Source organism: Amyelois transitella, chromosome 10 (assembly GCF_032362555.1).
Source record: "Amyelois transitella isolate CPQ chromosome 10, ilAmyTran1.1, whole genome shotgun sequence".
Classification (NCBI taxonomy): domain Eukaryota; kingdom Metazoa; phylum Arthropoda; class Insecta; order Lepidoptera; family Pyralidae; genus Amyelois; species Amyelois transitella.
The window spans coordinates 84,859-107,745 of record NC_083513.1 but is presented as its reverse complement, the minus strand read 5'-3'; the positions used below and the strand labels follow the sequence as shown (position 1 = coordinate 107,745).

Sequence of the window (22,887 nt, the reverse complement as noted above, 5' to 3'; positions counted from 1 at the left end):
AAGAATAGGACCACTCCATCTCTTTCCCACGGATATCGTAAAAGGCGACTAAGGGATAGGCTTATAAACTTGGGATTCTTCTTTTAGGCGATGGGCTAGCAACCTGTCACTATTTGAATCTCAATTCTATCACTAAGCCAAACGTGAGCTGAGCGTGGCCTATCAGTCTTTTCAAGACTGGTGGCTCTGTCTACCCCGCTAGGGATATAGACGTGATCATATGTATGTTGCTAGCCCATCGCCTAAAAAAGAATGCCAAGTTTAAAAACTTATCTCTTAGTCGCCTTTTACCACATGCGATAGAGAGAGAGTGGTCCCATTTATTTCTCCATTGGTGCAGGGAACCACACGGCACTTATTCACCACCATATTCGGCACCATACCTTTTAAATTTTTTTAAAGAAAAAGTTGAGAAACCGCGAGTTCTATTCAGAAAGATTGTCTCACCTGAAAAACCCTGACGTGCTTGGTGCGTATATGCCTGTTCAAATTGTTGGTGTTGCAACACCGATATGGAGAGAACAGTGCAGATCAAGCATCGGTACAATAAGTGGCTCAATATCTCGAAGTATTTCCACACCCAGCTGCGTTTTCTGTTCTCCGCTGAATATTATATCATGTAATGTATTACATTAGATTAAATTAATATATAACTGGTTCTCTTTGTTCCCCGATAAATTAAAACTAAGGGGTTTTCAAGGCAAGAGTGTCCTATTCATTTCTCCATTGGTGCCGGGAACCACACGACTCAATTTATAATAAATTCAATTCAACAAAGAGTCATTTAGGATTTTAAAAAAATTAGGACTTTCACGGTATCGTAGATTTACGCAATGTAGTAGTATGAACAAAACGCACAAAAGTGCAATTCAAATCCGCGTGGCTTGAGGGCACCACTGTGCGAACCGCCATTTCTGATGTTTCTGATTGGTCCAATCTGGCTTGTTTATTTTTATGGTATTTCCGCTCACGTGCGGTTGGCTAACCTGCAAAGCGTTATACGACAGCGGAACTGCCATCTTGTTTCGTTGACGATAGCTTGGCGCCTTTCCTGTATTCGTTTGCTTTCCTTAGTGAAGTGATTGTGAGTTACACGTTTCAAAATGGTGAGTTTTGCAAGATTTTGTGGAAAATCGTTTGTGAAGTGTATATCTGATGATGAAATTGGATGCCCCGTGTTGTGATTACCTTACTGGCGAAGTTTCAACGTTGTACGATAAAAATTAATAGGATTTTTCGTGATTTTTAGGCTGGTGGTAAAGCAGGTAAAGATTCTGGCAAAGCCAAGGCGAAAGCAGTCTCCAGATCGGCGAGAGCAGGTCTTCAGGTACTTTGATATGGTTTCTTTATTTATTTAACGATTTATCGAACTATTTTTGCCAAATTATCATGGCCATAACTATATTTCACAAAATTAAATAATACGCATGACCTTTATTATGGCGGCGGCCAACTTTCGTCAGATAAATAATCAATAACGTTTTAATATTTTTCCTGGAATTGTATTTTAGTTCCCCGTTGGAAGAATCCACAGACATCTCAAAAACAGAACAACGAGTCATGGTCGAGTTGGAGCTACAGCGGCAGTTTATTCAGCAGCTATTCTGGAATATCTTACCGCCGAGGTAAGTTGCGACGCCCGTCAATATGGCGGCTACCGCTATAGCACAGTATAATTACCTTATTACAATTTTTATGAATTTATTTTGTTGTTCCGTGAACTGTTAGCCATTATTTTGTCCGTAGTAATTTATTCTTATAATATTTTGATTCAGATCAATCTTTCCCTTGGGGAAAAGGAATTTCTACAAATGGCGGGAAAAACAAGTTGCAAAAAGAATTTATTTACCAATTTTCTCTAGGTTTCATTTGTTTATTGTTGAGTTTGTTTACTAACCGTTCTCTAGCAGCTTTCCGCTTAGTTTATTGTTTATTTAAAAATACAAAGAATACCTATTAATATACTTACATACTTCTCCATTTAAATAATTATGCTTACAGGTTTTAGAGTTGGCGGGAAACGCATCCAAAGATCTGAAAGTGAAGCGTATTACACCTCGACACTTGCAGCTCGCCATCAGAGGAGATGAGGAGTTGGATAGCTTGATCAAAGCTACCATAGCTGGTGGTGGTGTCATTCCGCACATACATAAATCTCTTATTGGCAAGAAGGGTGGTCCGGGAGCACCAGTCTAATTTAAGTAAGAATATTGCTTTATTATCTTAAATCATGCCAAAGATGTTTTTAATGTTACATAGGTAGATTTCTAGATGTTTTATATAAGTAAGGAGTATCTTAAGTGGGAGGACCAAGTGCTAATACTAACATCATTATATTATTCCCTTAACATGGGTTGATAATAATTAGTGCCCAGCTTCAAAGTTTACTGTAGATGGATAGTGTGATAGTGATAAATGTAAGGAATATGGTTATGGAGCGTTGCATACCCTTATGAGCAGATGGAGCGTTGCATACCCTTATGAGCAGTGAGAAATTGTCCAAAAAAGGTGGGTTGGTTTCCAACACTTATGTATGGGAGTGAAAGTTGGTTCTGGCAGCAAAGCACAAAAGCAGAATAAACACTGGAAATGAAAGCGCTTAGTAATATGATTAGTGTAAAATTGATAGGAAATGTTGTCATGTGAAGATATAGTGACAGGAATAGAAATAAGAATGCTTAGATGGTTTGTTCATGTCGAGAGGATGGAGCATTACCTTGATCAAATCTGAGACATTCTAGCAAAAGGTGATGGCAAGAGTAGGTACTCGAAACTGACGAGCTTGCATGAAGAGAGTTATGAATGTGGATGAAGCGAAAGAAATATGTAGGGAATTTGGCAAGTAGACTGATGTGGCCTCTGCCAGGAAAGAGGCATGATTTACGTATCTTGAACCAAAATTATACACTAGTGACTCAGTGCAGAAGATTCTTTCTAAAAAAAATTGTTACTGCTTTTACCTTGGAAGCATCGACATCTAAGGTCAACTTATATTCCTGGAGGTACTTTACTAGAAATCCTTCTACCATTAAAATCATTAGGTGAACAAAAGTAAATTAATACTGTTTCAATTAATTAATTTTCTAGAAAGAAACTTTATAAATAAAGAATAATATGAAGAAGAATATTTTATACTAGCTGGGCCCGTGACTTCGTCCGCGTGGAATAGTTATTGGGTATAGAGTTGGGCATCATTAAAGCCCTCAAGGATGAATAATTTGCCCCAATTTTTTTTTCACATATTCCATTATTTCTTTGCTCCTTAAAGTTGCAGCTCCATAAATGGTCTATTCAACCCAAAAATAATTTTTCAATTCAAACCAGTAGTTCCTGAGGTTAGCGCATTCAAACAAACAAACTCTTCAGGTTTTTAATATTACTATAGATTTACCCATATGGATCAAATTAACAGTAAAAAAAGAAAGAAGATATTTCTTGCAGATCATTGGCACACTCTAATAGAGGTTTTCTTTGTTCACAGGTTTCTTCTATAAGATTTTCATTGCATTTGACTCCGGGCGCGCCGTCAGCATTCTAAGTTCATCACCTAATTGTAAACATAGATTTCTAATAAAGATAGTGGTTGGTGGCATACAGTGGAGTGACTTCAAGAGAACAGTTTGTCCGGACTTGTAGCTATAAGTGTTAGGATAATTAGCATTAAGCAGATAAAAATAAATATGATTGGACTAGAATTAAGTTTGAATTCCTTGGTTTGTTAATAGGACACAATTTTCTGCTGACAAATGTACAATTTATTTTGTGAACTGTAAAATTGTTTTGCTGCCAGCTTCTGACACACGTGAGGCTGGTGCAATATAATTTACTCTGTAATAATATACTTGTGTTACAATTTTTTTGTAAGCTTAAAGCATTTTGTATTGACATTTTGTACTAGCCAATGTTGTTCTAAATTGTAATTTGGTATGATTGAACTGTTACAAATTATAAGAAATGTATTTTGAACTTTAAAATATAACAAACGAAAGCTCAACTCTTGTTTTGGTATATTTTATTTATCGTACTTCCCAGATTCATATTTACGTACTTCTGTTGTTCCTGTCGATACAATTGAATAAGTTTCTGATCAATTCCGGATTCTTGACTGCCATTGGTTCACAGCTGACCTGGTGGTGCATAATACAAACATTTTGGTCCCTTGCGGGATAGACAGTTCACAATGAAAGGCCATATTCAGCTGTCGGTTCCTACCTTCCTTAAAAGTTTGCATCCATCCCCCACCACCATAGGTATAATAAAACAAATAGTTATTCAAAATAGGTATATATTCATTATTAAGGGACATTTGAAACATCACTTAACAATTGTCATATCTTTTGTTTTCACACTATTAGTCGACGTCAAATAATTATTTCAAACTAAGTTTACTGCCGTTTCCAAAGCAGTGCAGATGCAGAAAGAGCAGTATCAAAGTGCGCTAGCATTTTCTTCAATAACGTCAAATTTACAATAGTAATCCAAACATATGTAAACGAGAGTATAAATCACGTCTCTTTCCCGGAGGTGTAGGCAGAGACCACATCTTTACACTTGCTACGATCCCTGCATACTTCTTTTGCTTCAAGCACATTCATAACTCTTCATGCAAGCTCGTCAGTTTCGGGGACTCTTAATCAGACCTTTTGCTAGAACATCTCTAATTTGATCAAGGTACGTTCGTCTAGGTAGTAGTTCCCACACCAACAGTCCCATTCACACTTCCTTTGTATATTTGCTTAGTCCACCTGCTTTCATTCATCCTCTCGACATGACCAAACCATCTAAGCATTCCCTTTTCTATTCCTATCACCACATTCCCTTATCACCCTGTTCCTTATCCTGTCACTCAATTTTACACCTACCGTACTCCTAAGCGCTTTCATTTCCACTTTCGTGCTTTTATTCTACTTTCATGCTTTTTCTGCCACACCCAATTTTCACTACCATACATTAGTGTTGGAACCAACACGCCTCTATACATCGCCAAGTGAGTCTTTTTGGACAACTTCCCGACTGTATAAAGGCATGCAATGCTTCATTCATCATGTTCCCGGCGTTCACTCAACATTCACGGTGTTTTAAATTTATCCTCTGGCATGTAGCCATATCCATATGCATGAATTTCTGTGCACAAAGATGACGGCTATGAACATCCTTGTTATATTTTATGTCAATGTCAAACTCTGTAAAACCTAAAAAATCCCATTTGTGATGCGTGGATTGGTTGGGGATTGGATGAAAGAAACTGTGCATATTTTTCATTTTTGCGCAATATTATCATCAATCCATTAGGAGAATTGAGGAGTTTTATTTGCTTTTAATAAATTCGCATTCATAGTGCTATTGAAAGTTTATTCAAAGTTGCGGCATGAGTTCACGCCGCCGCGACCGAAGTAGATCGCGCGATCGCCACAAGGATCGGGATCGCGAGAAGACCCGTGATCGGGACCGCGACCGCGACCGCGACAAGGAACGTGACCGCGATAGGGACAGGGACCGCTCCGACCGCGAGCGTGATCGTGATCGTGAGCGTGACCGGGACAGGGACAGAGAGCGGCACAGATCTAAAAGGTTCATTTTTAGCTGATGCATTATTGTTTATTTCCCTGTTTCAGAATTCTTTTTAAATTAGCTCGCAGCCTTGCTGCTGCGCTTGTTTTTATGGGGCAGAAGTCATAGTTTAATGCCAAAAACAGTTACATCTTAATGGGTCACACACAGCATTTATTATATTGCAACTAAAACTTTCTCCTTATAGGGATAAAGATCGCGAACGAAGCCGCAGCAGAGATCGACACAAGGAAAAGCGTCGCAGTCGAAGTCGCTCTCGTTCGAGGAGCCGTAGTCGTGGCAGGAAGTCCAAAGATAGGTGAGCACTGAGCATGCACTCATTACAAGATAAATAGTTCTTGATAAGTAAGTTATTGATATGGTTACAAAATTTATATGGCAGTAGCTGCACCTGTAACTAGGAATTTATTTTCACAATCTGAATCCTTGGCGGTGTCTTAACACAGTTTCGATATACTGGGGATTAATCTTTACATTTGATGTGATGACCTTTATAGTTTTACTAGCTGACCCGCGCAACTTCGTTTGCGTGTATCCCGCTACTTATTACACACACATTATGACACTAACTCCCATATTATTCGCATGTGCCTCAGTAAAAAAATATCTAAATATGTACTTAGAAACAAAAGAAAGATACCTATTCTATTAAGTTCTTTTTCTGAACTTATCTTACCTTAAATTACGATTTTTTTTTTAATTATTTCCCTAATATTAAATTGACCTAACTTTAAATTTTAACCAAAATCTTAATAGAAAATATCAATCCATAAATTACGGTTTTATATTTTAAAAAACTAATCTTACTAATAAGTGCGATTTAATACTAACCTTAGAATACAATACCTACTATTATCATACAATTATTGTTGTCGCGCTGAAAAGCACGTTTTATTTTTCTCAAAGAGCTGCGATAAATAAACGCGTCGCTTCCAATTTCAAAGTGCTAATGGGGAGCCGCTGTTTTTTTTTTTTTTTTGACTATCAGAACATAGTTTGCCTGAGGGGCATTCACTATTACAGCGGGACGTTTTTAGGCGAGGGCTTGACGCTCCTCCTAACAGCCTTCCAGGGGAGCCGCTGCCGCCGACGCGCTATTTATAGGGACGCTGCCCCCGCCGCCGCGGCCGGCCCGTACCGTGCCGCAATACTAATATCGTGATATCTCCTAAACTATATGTCTAAATAACACACTGTAAACTGCAAAAATAATCTAAATTAAATGCTCGTGATGATGAACTTACTTATTTTGATAAGGATATATGTATTATTGGTTATATCACCAGTTAAACATCACCCAACAAATTAAATGTTTTTTTAATACAGAAAAGTAGTTTTTGTGACTTAAATAAAAAAGCTGGATATATGTCATCGCGGACTTTTTTGTAGAACTAATAAAGACCAATGTTTTTGCTATACATTGTTCTTACTTGTATCCAACGGCATAAGCGGCGCACGCACAAATGCAATCTTCAATTAGATTTTTTTTCTGACTTCTTGGACATAAATCGCTATAACTCAGCTAATATAGTTTCAATGTATTTCAATTATATATAAAAACCTGTCGGAGAAAATACTCTTTCTATTAGTGAAAACCGCATCAAAATCCGTTGCGTAGTTTTAAAGTTTTATGCATACGAAGGGACTACAGACAAAATGGGCGACTTTGTTTTATACTATGTAGTGATCTCTTTTTCTTCACCCAAACATGTTACCCTTTATATTGACTGACAGCAGAGCCCAGGGTCAGCTACTTCTATTCTATTCTAGGCAATTTTATGAGGTTACTTATCTACTTGTCTAACCTCCGTTACCTAAAGGGAAACCATAACCAACCCAGGAATAGGAATTGTTGCCCATCATATACAATGCCTTATACTTTTTACAGTCTGCTTGGGAAGAGTAATTAATCTATGTATTCCCCAGACCAGCATGGCAGACGTCTTAACTTCTGTATTAAAAAAAATTATATGTTTATTCATCAATGATACTCCACAGAGATGGCACCATTGCTCTCCTGGATCAGATGGTGGGAACCACAACGAAGGCCACGGCGCGGGCGGTGGCCAATACTCCCACCATCAATCCCGCCACTCAGGCGGCCATCTTAGCAGCTGCAGCCGTTGCTCAGGTAATTATATCACACACATGTGTATTATTATTATCAATTTTAGTACCATTTATTGAATACTTGGTATCCTGATAAAGAAAACTCAATAACAGCGGATAGTAAATCAAACTTTCAGCCTGATTTGTTGTAAGTTACCACTCAATTAGTCAGTCATGTGGTGTTAATGTTATTTATAGTCAAGGAGGAGGATAGTGTTGTAATCTGTGTTGTTTTATATTTTGTGTGACCATTATTTCAGCATAATGAGCGAGAACGACAGGTAAATTTAATTATAAGTAAAATTGTTGTTAAACTTTGTCATTTATTCAAACATAATTTATTTTACCTAACATGTTTTAAAATTTTCTTATATTTTGTTTTAGAAATATGTTAGTTTTATGGTGAGAAGTTTTATGTTTTATATTTTTCTTAGTTAAAAGTTGATTTATCTACTTATTTGATATGTTTTTTATTTCATTATTTTTTTAAGCAAAGATTTGTCAAAAAGCATCAGGGCTTGCTATTACCTACTTTTATTTTTTGTCAATTTAGTTATTAATTTAATTATTATCCTTTATTTTGTGTCCATTTTGTTTACGTTGTGCGTGTGCGCGTTTCTTTTCGGTGTGGGCGCGGTAACAGTCGTTTGTGGCGCAGCGCCGCATCGCCGCGCCCGTGCAGCCGGCGGCGGCCGCGGCGGCCGCGCTGTCCGCCGCCACCGCCATCCCGCCGCCCACCTCCGTGCAGCAGAAGCTGGAGCTGCTGCAGGCCAGGACCGAGTCCCGCTACCGGGACAAGCCCGCGCATCACGACTACCATCCCGATGACGACAAGGAGGACGGACAGGGTGAATGCAACATTGTGCTTACTGTTTCATATCAAAATTATCTATATTTTTTTCTTCACAATTTAATCATTCACATGTTTCGTAATTTGTTTTTAATACTTATATCACACAAATATTTTTATATCCGATGCCACTATGATTAATTCGATAACATTTACTGACATTCTTAATTTCCTATAAATTGTAAGATTTGCTAGAAAAGTGTATAAAGTGGCGTTAAAAACTTTCGTGTTGTTTCGTCCACTCACGCGCAGGCCCGCCCGGCGAGACGGCGGCGGAGCGGCGCGCGCGGCGCCGGCGCACGCGCTGGGTGGGCTCCGAGCACGACAAGACCTTCATCCCCGGCCTGCCCACCGTGCTGCCCTCCTCGCTCACCCGCGAACAGGAGGAGCAATACCTACGTGAGTACTCACCTCGACCAGTCTCCGGTCACCGTGGAACACCTAGGTTACACCGCTTTGGTGTTCCACGGCTCGGAAACACTCTATTCTAGTTCTATGCTAGGACTGTCTGCTACGTTGAGTTTGAGGGTCATTAGTGGTGCAGATATAATGTTGAGTGTGCTTAGGTTTCAAGGTTTTATCTCTAGTCTGTAAAATATCGTTTGTTTTACTCCAAGAATATAGTTTCTTAATACCTTATTATGCAGTAGTAAAAAATCTGATGTTTTAAGTCCCAGTTACCGTTTACAAATCTAAAGGTTCTAAAGAGAACAAGCACACTCAAATGACTTTCATACCTTCCTACAGATATTGTACAAATTATAAAAGATGAGATTCTATGAAGACTGTACTAACACTATCTGTAACGCTCATGACCCGCGCATCATATGGGCAGCTCCAGTAGTTAAACTTAAGAAAGTATATACATTAGACAAATAGTTCATGATATCATATTCTAAAGAACACAAATTTTAATGACTTTTAATCTTACTTTCTTGAACTTTGACTCATTATTGTAATTACTGTTTTTGTGGATGATACTATATTCCAATGTTATTGTCTAATATTGGAATGCATAGTATCATTCTGATGTTGAAATAAGCTAACCTAGGATAATAAATTTAATCGTGTTTATTTGTTGACATGCTATGCTATACACAAAAATTTTGCAGATTTTATCTCTGAGAAAGAAGTATTTAAAGTCTCTATTTCTCTTTAATCTTGTCAGGAATAATAAAAAGAGCATACTGTTGTAATTACTGTGTCTCGCTTATACACTCTTATTACTTAGGTGTGCTACTGAAATTATATACACCTAACTTTATTCAGGTTCCTACATTGGGAGGTTAATTATCTTCATAAATTGTTTTATTCCAGGATATTTACATGTAACATAACATAAACTTACATTTTCAGGAGTGTAAAGTTAATGTAAAGTAGGCGTGTGTATGTTGCGATGCCCACTGGCGCAGCCATTAACACGAGAAGGTTGCTTCAGGAATCGGTCTATTCAAAATTGTCAATGTTATATTCAATTCTATTGACAGGATACATAATTAATTCGTGATTTAAGACAAGCTTTTATTGAAATGTAATGACTTTACATGTTGAAAACAATTGGATGATAAATAGTAAATCTTGTCTCGTTCATTATCATAATTTACCTAAGTCTATATGGTACACGGCATCACATTGAGCCTCTATAACGTAGGAAAGCAGAGCTAGGTAAGTGCGTAGCGTAGGGTAGGTCGGAGAAGCGGCAGCATTCTAATGATGGCGTGTGGCCGCGGCGGCTAATGCGTTCCCTTGCAGTGCAGCTGCAGATCGAGGAGGTGAGCCGCAAGCTGCGCTCCGGGGACCTCGGCATCCCGCACAACGTGGAGGAGAGGTACACCCCCCCACCACCACCCCCGCCCCCCCACGCGCCGGGCCGCGGCCAGTGCTCGCCGCGCCGCCGCCCGCCGCCACATGAGTATCGCTACAACGATTTCATTCCTACTCTATTACTCCCTAGCTATATCGACGATCGAGCCGGTGGACTGAGATCACTTTGATTTATTATTTTAATGACTTAATTTTATTGATCCCTTTGTGTTCGATTAATATAACAAAAGTATTTGAAAGAAACGAGCAGTTTAAAACTTCGATTTTGTCAAAAATGTTCTCAGTTACATAACTTGAAGTCAGTTTTAATTTTGTCATATTTAGAATGTCTGATTGATTTTTTGATTAAATTAATTGAAATGAATTCAAAATTGACCAAAAAATACACAATCCATCACTTTGCAAAGCAAAATGGTCACAAAATTCAAATGCCACGTTTAGTTGGAAGGCTTAATGATAAAATTGAGATTCAGAAATGTTGACAGATTGCTAGTTTTTTTTTGCCATTGCCTAACAGCAGGCTCTCAAGTCTACAGACCTCATACGATGCAAGGCGCGATGTCTAACGAGCCGTTTCCCTGTTCGCAGGTAGCAATCGCTGCAATGTTAATCAATTAATCTCTAATAACAATCTTTTCAGCGACGGCCATTAATCAATTGTTTTCAGGGCTAACGATATTAAAATTTCAGGTCATTAATTAATATTTTTTCCCTGAACGTTAGGGGTAGGAGTAGTGAGTGATTCAGTAAATTTTGACCAGTTTCAGTGTTATTTCTGAGTATGAATGATAGTTATGTTTGCACAGTGTCATGATAAGACGCCGAGAATAAAGAACTTGAACCCAGTACATAACTCATTATTGTGTTTCCTAACTAGATAAAATTACAAATGCTCAAAGCACGGAAAAAGAGATAAGGTGTAATTTTAACTTTTCGTTCAGAGATGACACTGTAACTGCTAGCCATTTTTTTACACTGAGACAGCAATTTGTATGCGCAGGCGCAATGGGTATTGCCAATGTAACGATAAAGAAAGTTACTTTATTATAATAATTTTGGATATTGGCAAACTCGCGCTTAAGTGTACATGTTGCTTGTTCTGAACACGTGCGCCCCGCGCTCCTCGCTCGTCAGTGCGATACAGAACATTGTCCATCAGTTCAATAAATCACATAAAGTTGTCCAAGTTCCGCATGGTTGACAGTCATTGTTAAGTTTATCTGACACGACTATTGGAGACAGTTGTTCTGTATCGCTCACGGTGCGCGCCGGCTAACAGTGCACCGCCCGCAGGTCGCCGTCGCCCGAGCCCATCTACTCCACGGACGGCAAGCGGCTGAACACGCGCGAGTACCGCACGCGCCGCAAGCTGGAGGAGGAGCGCCACCGCCTGGTGCAGCGCATGCAGCAGATCAACCCCGACTTCAAGCCGCCGCCTGATTACAAGTCAGTACAGCCTGCCTCGGGCTTGCACGGGGGGATGGGGAAAACCGGCCATTTTGGAAGTTAAACTTGAGAACTAGGGCTGCTAGTGAGAATACGCAAAGATGGGAGATCAAAATACAATAATAGATACTTTTACATCTTATTAATTCTGTCGAAAGCAATTGAGTTATTCAATCAAAATTAGTAAAAAAGGAAACTGGAAGTTATATGTTACAAATAGTCTAAATTTGCTTTGATTTTTCGTATATTGGCAAAAATTTTATCAACTCGTTATTTAAAGACTCCATATCAGATTAATAATTATAATATCTACGTAGGCGCTCTGCAAGGCTCCATACTTGGTTCTGTCAAATTTATGGCACTATATTTCTATCATCTTTGCGTATTCACATTTGTATCAACTGCATTTAATCAGCACACCTGTAATCTAAATTACCACGACTACCATTCCACGTTTTTCATTGACTTTCAAATCTTTGGGGATGTTTCTATCCAGACTGGATCATTTGTGTATGTTTACAAAATGTGCACAATAAGTTTGTTTGTCCGCCAGGCCTCCGATCATCCGCGTGCACGACAAGGTGATGATCCCGCAGGAGGAGCACCCCGACATCAACTTCGTGGGGCTCCTCATCGGCCCGCGCGGGAACACCCTCAAAGGTCAGTATTTATCTTATAAGCTTTTAAAAAAGATCCGTAGCTGTGGCCGGGTACTCCTTTTTTCGCGATAGTTATACAGTGTATAGTATTTTCGACTAGATCACCAAAGCCTTCGGGTTTATGTGTGTCAGTGGGTAACTGAAGATTGTGAAATACACTATATACCTAAATGATTGTGATGGATTCAGAAGTCACAAAAAAAGAAATATAACAAGTTACAAAACAATTATTGGATTTAGAAGAATATTACAATGGCGGGCTTATCCCAATTGGGATTTCTTCCAGTCAACCAAAATACAACAGTATTAGAGGGTTTTTGCATAATTAAAATGACAGGAAGATTTGCGAATATATCACCAATTTAAAAGACTTTGGTGATCCTTATAGGCTATTTCCGTAGACAAATACTGGTTCAAAATCAAAAAGCCCTATATATAATTGCCATGATGTAAATGTGAGAACGTAAAAGTTTAGCTGTGCATTCAGCTATTTTAATTTGTGGTGTTATACAGCCATGGAGAAGGAGACGGGGGCGAAGATCATAATCCGGGGCAAAGGCTCCGTGAAGGAGGGCAAGGTGGGCCGCAAGGACGGGCAGCCGCTGCCCGGCGAGGACGAGCCGCTGCACGCCTACATCACCGCCACCAGCGCCGACTGCGTCAAGAAGGCCGTCGAGAAGGTACAATTAATATGGGACTAATTACAATATGTGTTAGGTTAACCTGCAAAAGTTGCGGATATTAGATAGGAGTCACTCAAAGCCATATCCCGGGTTCCTCTTCAGAGTGGCGAGGAGGAAGAAGAATACTAATATCTTTAATTTTAATTTCTAACTTGTCGTCATCCTTTCGTCCCTGTCACATTCTTATTTCTCTGTAGAGGAACCTTTTGAACAAGATTCTGGATTGGGTAAATCAGATTTTTACACGAACACGGGAATCTTCCCTCTCACCTCTGCTACCTTTACAGAGAAACCCAACCCGTATCAAATAATTTGTAACTCGCAATAAAGATATCGTAAGAAAGGTCCGCCGCCGGCCCACTAACGCACAGCCGCCCGCAGATCAAGGAGGTGATCCGGCAGGGCGTGGAGGTGCCGGAGGGGCAGAACGACCTGCGCCGCATGCAGCTGCGCGAGCTGGCGCAGCTCAACGGCACGCTGCGCGAGCACGACGCCGCGCGCTGCGCCAACTGCTCCGCCTGCGACCACAAGACCTGGCTGTGCCCCGACAAGCCCAACGTCACCTCCAGCATCGGTCAGCTCCCCTCTACCGCTGTCTCGCGCTTTGTTGTCATGTTGTACTCATGAACGCAGCTATGGCTTTGAAAAGCAAGGACATAATCGGTATCGGCGCCAGGGCAATGTATGGTGACTGTGGAAGACTTACTGACAAGTATTACACAGAACAGCTATTCAAGTTAGAGAGTTATTTCTAGCATTCCCTGGCGTCAGAGATTGGTGATTGAGTTAGTTAATAGCGCGTCCACTAATAATTTTTAAAACTCATTTTTGTTCTTGTAGGGAATTTGGTATTTCTGATCGAATTTCAATCAACTACTGTGGTGTTCTTTCACTCAAATATTAGTCACAATTTTATTCTCGAAACCAATAACGCAATGAATTCAGTATCAAAAGGTGTCATCTTAACAAAATGAGATGCATATAAATTTGGCTCATGGAAAAAGTCTTGGTTATTAAAACTTGTTAAGAAATTAGATTTTAACCGTAAGCCTGTCGCGCCCGCAGTGTGCAGCGCGTGCGGCGGCGCGGGCCACATCGCGCGCGACTGCCGCGCCAAGCGGCCCGGCCAGGCCGCGCTCGCCTCCCCGCACAACAAGGTGGGCTCTGCGCTCTTCTACTACGTTATTATGATTACGTCACTCTTGCACTACATAATAATGATTGACTAGGAGAAAACCTTTGTATTTTTGTAGCGGATAAACTCAAAAACAAATGAACCGATTTCGAAAATTCTTTCACCATTAGAAAGTTACATTATCTGAAAGGCATACATATTAATTAGATTTCAGACAGATTAATCAATAATTTCCGAAAACCTGTTCTTGCTGGTCACACAGATAATATGTGCATACAATTTATTACAAAACAAATAGGGGTTTTTAAAAGATCTATAAAAAGTATGCAATACCATACCATATATCTAACTTTTATAATTAATTAAATAGGTATATGGTTTAATTTTATACGTAATAAAATAGTGTAAATTAAAAGGTGCATTATGAGCATTATTACTACACAAGCATATTAATGGTTACGATTTACATCATTAAGATAATTGTACGGAGATAAATTTTGACATAATACTGTTGACCGCGCCTACAGCGTTCGCGCAGGTCTCCGAATGGAGTTAAATATGCGAACAGTGCGTGTCCAAATCCTACTCGGCTTTGTACCTACCAATGACTCTCTTCTGAGTTATACATTAATATTAATATAACAGGTGCTCTATAGGCGATTTTTAAAAGAGGAAACTTTAATATATAATTTTCTCTTGTACTATAATTGAAATTTTATGTCTGTCAAAAATGAGGGTTGATGCAGTTGGTACATACACATACCCTACTGTCCCCAGGCTAAGATCGACGAAGAGTACATGTCTCTAATGGCGGAGCTCGGCGAGGCGCCCCCGCCGAGCGGCGCGCCCGCGCTGGCCGTGAGCGCGGCGCGGCGCTTCCCGCCCGCCGGCCACACGGCGCACACGGCGCACGCGGCACACGCGGCGCCGCGCGCGCTCATGGCGCCGCCCGCGCCGTGGCTGCCCGCGCAGCCGCCGCCGCCGGGCGCGCCGCCGCCGCCGCCGCCGCACCTGCCGCCGCACCCGCCGCCCGGACACGTGCTCCATCCGCCGCCGCCGCACTACCAGGTGAACAATCCTTACCGTTATGTTACCCCAACTGGTAAGCTGTCGTTGTTGAACTATAATTAACATTCACGTTTCTCTCTACAGAACGACGGGAAAATGGGTCCCCCTCCGGGAGTGCCGGGGCCGCCGCACATGCCGCCACCGCCTCCAGGTATCATATTTTTTATATGACAATAGTGTTCAATTAGGCAAGTTATTAAAAACATGAAATATTATTATCCAAACTTCTAAGAAAATAATAAGTTCAACCTCTTAGTGTACTGCGTAGGTAGGTATGCGTTAGGTACTGACCAGTTACAAAATGTTTTTTCTTTGTATCAAAGAATGTTCTTGAAAAAAATTCAATTGTTAATATTACCTTAAAGTTCAATGAGTGTACATATATTGTAAGATCATAATTATTATTTCGTTATGTTGTTAAAAGTCAGTGCAATTTTCTTCAATTGTTTCTAAATTTGAAAGATATTTGATTATCGGTTTGAACGCTTCGACGAACGGTGTGTGAGGTAGTAACGTGTTCCGTGCCGCAGGCGGCTGGCGCGGGTTCGGCGCGCCGCCGTGGGCCGCGCCGCCGCCCGCCTTCCTGGCGCCGCCGCCGCCGCCGCCGCCCGTCTCCGGCGGCGGGTAGCCGCACTGCCACCTCTACTACTTTTCTGTGTTTTCATATAAATTCAAAATATTATATCCAACTCTACACATTATCTTTTATTGTATTAACATTGCACTTCTTTTTCAATTTGTAACACGAAATATACATTTTTTGTGTTAAGACATCCCCTACCGATTTGAAGTAATGGCTTTGTCCTTGGTTAAAATTATGATGTAGACTATCGCATATTGTAAGGTACCTTTGTTCTATATGTACCTTGTCCAACTATTTATTTTAATTCCGACAGCTGCCGCTGCAGTCCCGTTTATGTAAATTTAAAATTATTTTGTGAAAATCAACTTTTGATTGTAAAATCACACTTATTTACCAACATGTTACTTATTAAATGCTTATATAGGTCTCAAGGTTTTTTTTAATTGGTGTTAATAATTTGTGATCAGTAATTAGATACCTACACAAAACGGAACGTAACTTCTTCCTTGTGCTTGACAAATCTTATCACCACGTTATTACTGTTGATTAAATGAAAGATGTTGAATGCGGATCGAAGAGACTAAACGAAAATATAAGTATAAATGAAGAGAGAGTGCAACAAGTGAATGTATTTGTGTGTTTAGGCTGTATGTTCAGTTCACAAAGAAGAGTGGCTGCTGGGTCTCACATTCCCTTACGAGGAGCAGAAGGGTATCACGAATGCCCGACTGGCCGTTCATAGTGGAGCCTACACTTATGTATGGGCGTTGATTAAGACAGAAACAAAATGGAAGTACCTAAAGTGAACGCAGTTGATTTAAGAAGTAAATTTATCGATGGGAGCAAATTGTGTGGAGTGAAAGAGGATGTAGTGACCAAAATTAAAAAGGGTATGTTGAGATGGTTTGTACATGTCGAGAAGTGGATGAGGACAGATCAACGAAAGAAATTATAAGGCAAAGCTGACTGTAAACGCGGGGCAGGGCCGGCATCGCCGAACTTTTAAGGACCTTATTTCGAATGTCTTGAAAAAGGGAGATGTTAGGAGCACCCGCAATCGTCGGATATGCATAAAAAGAGTAGTGAGTGTGGAGGAAGCGAGAGGTTTGTAAAAATCGTAGCAAGAGAAAATCCAGTCTCTGCCTACCCCAATGGAAGACAGACGTGATGGTATGTATGTATGTAAAAACTCATGCGAAGTGTAAAGTTATACCTATATATACTTATGCAACAAACATTGATGATTTGGACAGATTATTTATTATATTTATATTTTTAAATATAAATAAAATATTTTTCAAATATAGCAATTTTAGCATCAAAAATTTGTTGGACAAGGTATAGATAATAATTATATAGTTTTTCATAGGAGGTTCATGCTTTTTTATGTACCTAGGTACTCATTTTTCACAATAATGACTAGGCTTATTAACCATTCCAATTCAGAGCCATCTTATAGTCGCAAGACTGAATGTACAAGTCAAACTTCTTTACCTCACACAAAAGCAATAAAAGATTATACAATTTATTATTCGTTTTTATTAATATAAAATCCTCTCGTCACCTCATTCGTTAGACACAAGGCCAGTCTTTCCATTTGACATGTCAAAATAATCTCTAATATGTAAAAAGGCCTTCATAATACAGGAGATTGCTTTTTACAATGCTAAACGCGCTATTCCGTACTACTTTGTTTGGTGATTCGATCTATAAGCTGAAGAGGTAACGCGTCCACTTAAGCAATAGTTTGAAAACAACAGACACCGCCTACAAAGTGTAAAAGCCGCTACCGAAGTTGAACTAGACGATGGACTTTAATCCCAAAATAGAGATCGAAATTTTGTGAAGATGTCATCCCATCTGGCTGCCATAGGACAGGCATTGACAGGAACCTATTGAGGCGCTTCACCAGCTACAAAGTCATTGAGGCGCTTTATCAGCTACAGTCATTACACAAACATGTTCCAGTTAAATTTCCTAATTAAATGCGCGAATATATTTTACAAACGCTTACTTTACTACGTAGTGCATTACAAAAATTCGAATACAATTATTTCACAAAATAATAATTAATTATAAATAAAGAAAAGTACAATTGTTCTAAACAAACCTTAACTATAAATACATTTTGGTTCGAGATGTTTCGGAGTGGTGTTTGTTATTCAAATTTAATTCAATACAATATTTCATTTTTATTTCCAATGTTTTATCATGAATATTTGTATTAATTTAGATTTTATTCTTTCCCACAAATCACTCCTTCGAAATTATTCTATCACACATTTGAGATCGAAACTAAGGGAACTCGGACCAAAATGTTATTTGCAAGAATAAATTAATATTATCAAAATAGCACTTCATAAGATTCGGTTGGCGGGCTTCCTACGAGCTAGCAATGTCATACCAATATTTTTTATAATTTCAACTTAATTTTAAATTTACGTAGGCCACGCCGAATAAGTTATATTATGTTACAATCGACACTATCGTATTTATTTATTTTTTTGGAAAAATAAATACACGCCCTATATAAAATGCGTATCTGCCATTTGGTAATAAAATGCAAAAATCTTATCGATAGTACCTAATGTACGTTCTATGAGTAAATCAGCAATGTACAATACTCTGTTAGAAATATAGTCGATCCAATGATATATCGCATCTGTGTTTATTATCATAGGAAGGCAGTCATCTCCACTCCCCGCGGCGCACGCGCTGACGGGCGACGTGTCGGTATCACTCTCAAGAGATCTTTTGGTAATTGCATTTGACAAGAATGCTTACAGCAGAATTTTGTGTATATTAAATATAGCAATTCTGGTTATTATTTACAAAAAAGTGTTTAATATTAGAGGAACATTTAGTCAAAGACACTAAACTAGCAAATGTAAATAACGTCTGTTCTTTGATTTGTATAGAAGGTCCATAATGTTCTACCGTATTACCTTCTTTGGTTTGCACGGCCTATATGTTATTATATATTGTGCGTCATGTCGCCCGTCTTCTTATTTAAGTCACTTAATAAATATGGAAATAGTAAATACAAATGTATATCTTATACAAATACCTCTGGTTACTGTCCTAATGGAGAAACCAAATGGTTTTGCATCACAGAGGACAGTTACATGAAGCAATGACAGAATGTGATCTATAATCACTGGTCTAACTTACTCTTCACATTTCATTTGGAAGCTGTCTGATCTTCCAATCCATTTATCGATACCTTCTCATGACAGATCATTTTTAGTATTTATTTAACTTATACACGGTGGCTTTTAAAACACTGTCCAAATTTTATAATAACTTTAGTACATTGGGACTAATTTCCAATAGAAATTTAAAGTTCTAGCTTTCCATATAAAGTGCCACCAGCTGATCTTTGAAACCTGCGTACACACTGCGGCCAACTGTTGGCACTCACTCGTTGGTTCTGGAATGTACGCTATGGTCATCACCAAACCTATTTGTTGGCAGCTAGTTTATATATGATAGCAAAATATATGTTTATTTATTTAAGATTCATCAAATTTATGGAGAAAACTTGCTCAGAGTGAGTGTTGTTTAAGAAAGCCACCCTGTATGAGTAAAGTTTGCCGCTGTTAGTGGAGTTAAGTTGGAACACAAAATGACACAAAAAGTTGTTAAGGCAGTGTGTCGGTGTGAACATCATCGCGCCTCCTTGGCCGTGAGCTTCTCGATGAGCTCGTGCAGCGGCGCCAGCTCGCGCCGCTCGATCAGGCTGAACTCCTGCGCAGAATATAATCTATGATGTCACATGACGTTACAGAGGCGAGTGGCAGATAGTTTTTCTGAGTGTTAAATAATGTGTTTCGAACGTGCGTGCGTGCAGCAGACAGGCGGGCGCGGGGCTCCCGACAGGGCGAGGAGCCCGAGCGCGACCCTGGGGTCACGTCCCCAGTACGGCTCCAGTGCAGTACCTAGCGATCGCACGCAACGGTCATATTCTCATTTATGTAATAATTCCTATGAAGTCAAAAAATATAGTCTGCATCAGAGGTTTTATTTTACTTAGTCAAGACATCTAGGGGTACAACGACGAGTATGACATTGAACCATAATGTAACACTCAGATATTACAGATCAAAACATACTACATCTTACTGGGAGGTCTACACATATAGTCACGACTATATCTATATCCTTTGCGGGGTAGACAGAGCCAAAAGTATCAATATGTTTCAGTCGTACCACACTCAGCTTCTTCTGTTGTTTAAATAGCAAATCAGTAGTTTAAGACTGTGTAGAATGAAAGAAGTAAAGGTAAGGTCACGACTGTGTATCCCCCCGGGAAAGATATGTGATTTATGTATGTGTGTAATTTATGTATGTAGTACTAGTACTAGTTTGATGGCAGACCTGGACGAAGAAGATGAAGTGCTTGAAGGAGGTGTTGAGGTGGGCCTCCTCGCCGAGCTGAACCACCTGCGGGAAGTGCTGGTGGTAGATGTGCGCGTACACGCGGAACAGGCGCTTCAGGATCGTCTTCGCCATGGACAGGAAGTTTTTGGGGAATGGTACACCTGCAATCATTATGTTTTAATGTCATTCATTGATTACATCTACAATGTCTACAAAAGAGAATCTACATATTTTGTTGTAAATAGAACTCTTAGATCAATTTTCATTCCTTATGGAGTGTGGTCATGATCAGATCCAGGGCAGGTTTTTCTCCGGGTGGATGACCATAAATTTTTTTTCAAAAAAAGTTACTGCAGAAATACTTATATCAACTTAGGGCACAAAATATGTCTATAGATACAGAGAATCACTTATACATTAACATGACAGGTTAAACTGGTAAATTGCCAAAGCACTTGCCTATTTTAGAGGGGAAGAGCGTCTCATCGTCAAGTTGATCTTGCGCCCAGGTCATTAAGTAGTCAATGTACTTGGGCGCAGAGCACTTGATTGGCTTCTTTACAGTGTGGCCGTCTGCCCAGTGGTACTCGTATTTGGGCCCCGCAGACATCACCGCACAGGACTCCTCCGTGCAGAACTCAGTGATTGTGCCATACAGCATGTTGATCTGATTAAAGAAGTCCACCGCTGTTGATAAAGCAATGTTTTATAGTTTACATTTAAAGAATAAGCAGTATGGAAATGGCTGACAACACATTGGCTATGAATAAAATACAATATAAATATGTCTTATTCCTTAAATCAAATATACTTAGTGTGCAACAGAGGTAAAGGTTGTGACATGTGTGATCATCACTGAGAGCAGTCCTAATGGATGTTCTGTAACTTATTAAATAATTGCTGTTGCCTATGGCTTCAGTCACACACACAGTTGTTCATTGCAAATCTGGTGGGAACAGTGTTTTTCTGGGAAATCAGCCATTTTCTGTAGTCCTTAAGCCATCAATATTTATTTGTCTAATGACTTTTGCCTCTAACCCTAAAGGGTAACAGTGTGATGTGTTACCAAAAATACAACTAAGGACTTAAGGATTGATAACACTTTGTATGATTATTGAAAATCAGACTTCTGTATGTTATGTTCACATTTTGTATTGTTTCAATATACTATGATGAGTCACAGGAAGCTAGTGTAGATAACAGCGGTCCAGCGCTACACTTGTAATATCATGCAGACCCACTATTGTTCTAACTTTCTTGTCATGCATTCAATGGAAATTGCTTTTGAATAAATAATATCATGTATGATAGGTATTCATTAACATGGTCAGATTCTTAATGCCTAAGGCCACATACAGCTGTCTCTTTATGATGGAGTTGAGATTCAAATAGTGTCAGGTTGCTAGGCCATTGCCTATAAGAGGAGCCCCAAGTTTTTAAGTCTATCACTTAGTTGCCTTCTACTAATATAGTGACCATTATTGGTACCACTTATAATAAAATTTAGTCAATGACATCAACACAGGTGCTGAAGCCAACTAAAGTTCTTACAACTAGTTCCTAGTCTAAGTAGGTGAAGTATGGTTGTTGTAAGCTGACTGCAGCAATTTTGTAATCAATAGTATGCTAATAAGAATATGCCATATGCCTGTAAGAATCTATGTTTTTGTCAGTTCACCAAGTTGTGAATGGAATGAGACATAAAAGAATTATGTCCACTCACTGTTGACGGCCACCCACTCGTTGAGGTCCTCCCCCTCCGGCAGCATCACGGCCAGCCGCAGGTTGCCGGAGCCCAGCGTAGCGGCCGCATGCCGCATCAGGTCATACTGATGTGTGCCTTCCGGAATGTTCTTTTTGGGTTTAAAGGTCTTGTTCGACCGGCTTCCACTGCAAAGTAAATACAGATTTAGCCTCACCGAATTGTGAAGATAACAATTCTGCAAGGAGCATAGCACGATTAATTCAACACATTGTGCCTGACAGGGACTTTTATATGCACATATTAAAACAGAAACCATACTTAATATTGACTTATTCAGGAGTAAACAAGACGTCAGCTAAATACGAAGCGTATACAGATAAAAATAGCATTCTAGATCAACCTTCTAAAACTTAACTTACAAAAGGAAACTCATTTTGATAAAAATGATGTACACGGAACTATGATGTATCCTTTATCTTCTTTGATTTTTTATTCCAAGTCAGATAAATATATTTAATTGAATAACAAAATCAAATCATTTATTTATGCACTTCCTTCTTCTGATTCAGATTCATGAGCACAGTTGCAGTTGCAAATTACCAACCAATTCCAATCCAAGCTGTCACCCATCTGTCACCACACCTGTACTTTTAAAAAAACTTTAATCGAAGGCGGCTTCATACACAGTCATTAGATAATAAGGGAATATCATATTCCACAGAGCCAACAGTCTTCAAAAGACTGAAAGGTCACGTTAAAACCCATTGCTTAAAAGCTTATGCAAAGATGGCGACAAGTGGATAGATGTAGTCTCTGCCTACCCCTCCGGGAAAAAGACGTAATTGTATGTATGTAATAAGCAGTATCGCAGTAT

The 22,887-nt window shown here is 39.4% G+C and overlaps 3 protein-coding genes across 4 annotated transcripts; 2 read left to right on the top strand and 1 right to left on the bottom strand.

The window, feature by feature from the left end:
• Positions 1-970: 970 nt before the first annotated feature.
• LOC106134827 (histone H2A.V) lies at positions 971-3,994 on the top strand. The gene is made up of 5 exons (XM_013334968.2): positions 971-1,106; positions 1,250-1,327; positions 1,512-1,625; positions 2,002-2,201; positions 3,482-3,994. Exons 1-4 carry the CDS (start codon positions 1,104-1,106, stop codon positions 2,194-2,196), a joined length of 390 nt encoding a protein of 129 aa, XP_013190422.1. The 5' UTR covers positions 971-1,103; the 3' UTR covers positions 2,197-2,201; positions 3,482-3,994.
• A 1,199-nt stretch (positions 3,995-5,193) lies between these two features.
• On the top strand, positions 5,194-17,454 carry LOC106134814 (splicing factor 1). Of its 2 annotated transcripts, none has more exons than XM_060946140.1 (14): positions 5,194-5,571; positions 5,759-5,869; positions 7,570-7,702; positions 8,339-8,528; positions 8,783-8,929; positions 10,283-10,358; positions 11,648-11,800; positions 12,354-12,460; positions 12,973-13,139; positions 13,524-13,716; positions 14,208-14,299; positions 15,055-15,345; positions 15,430-15,496; positions 15,876-17,454. In XM_060946140.1, exons 1-14 carry the CDS (start codon positions 5,369-5,371, stop codon positions 15,971-15,973), a joined length of 2,028 nt encoding a protein of 675 aa, XP_060802123.1. In that variant the 5' UTR covers positions 5,194-5,368; the 3' UTR covers positions 15,974-17,454. The 2 variants fall into 2 exon arrangements, with proteins under 2 accessions (XP_060802123.1, XP_013190411.2); XM_013334957.2 differs by having other exon boundaries at positions 8,324-8,528.
• Positions 17,450-22,698, bottom strand: LOC106134819 (MOB kinase activator-like 1). The gene is made up of 5 exons (XM_013334960.2): positions 22,433-22,698; positions 22,032-22,198; positions 20,768-20,995; positions 20,306-20,469; positions 17,450-19,675 (listed from the first exon to the last, which is right to left on the bottom strand). The coding sequence occupies exons 1-5, from the start codon at positions 22,444-22,446 to the stop codon at positions 19,595-19,597; spliced, it is 654 nt and encodes a 217-aa protein (XP_013190414.1). The 5' UTR covers positions 22,447-22,698; the 3' UTR covers positions 17,450-19,594.
• Between the last annotated feature and the right edge of the window lie 189 nt (positions 22,699-22,887).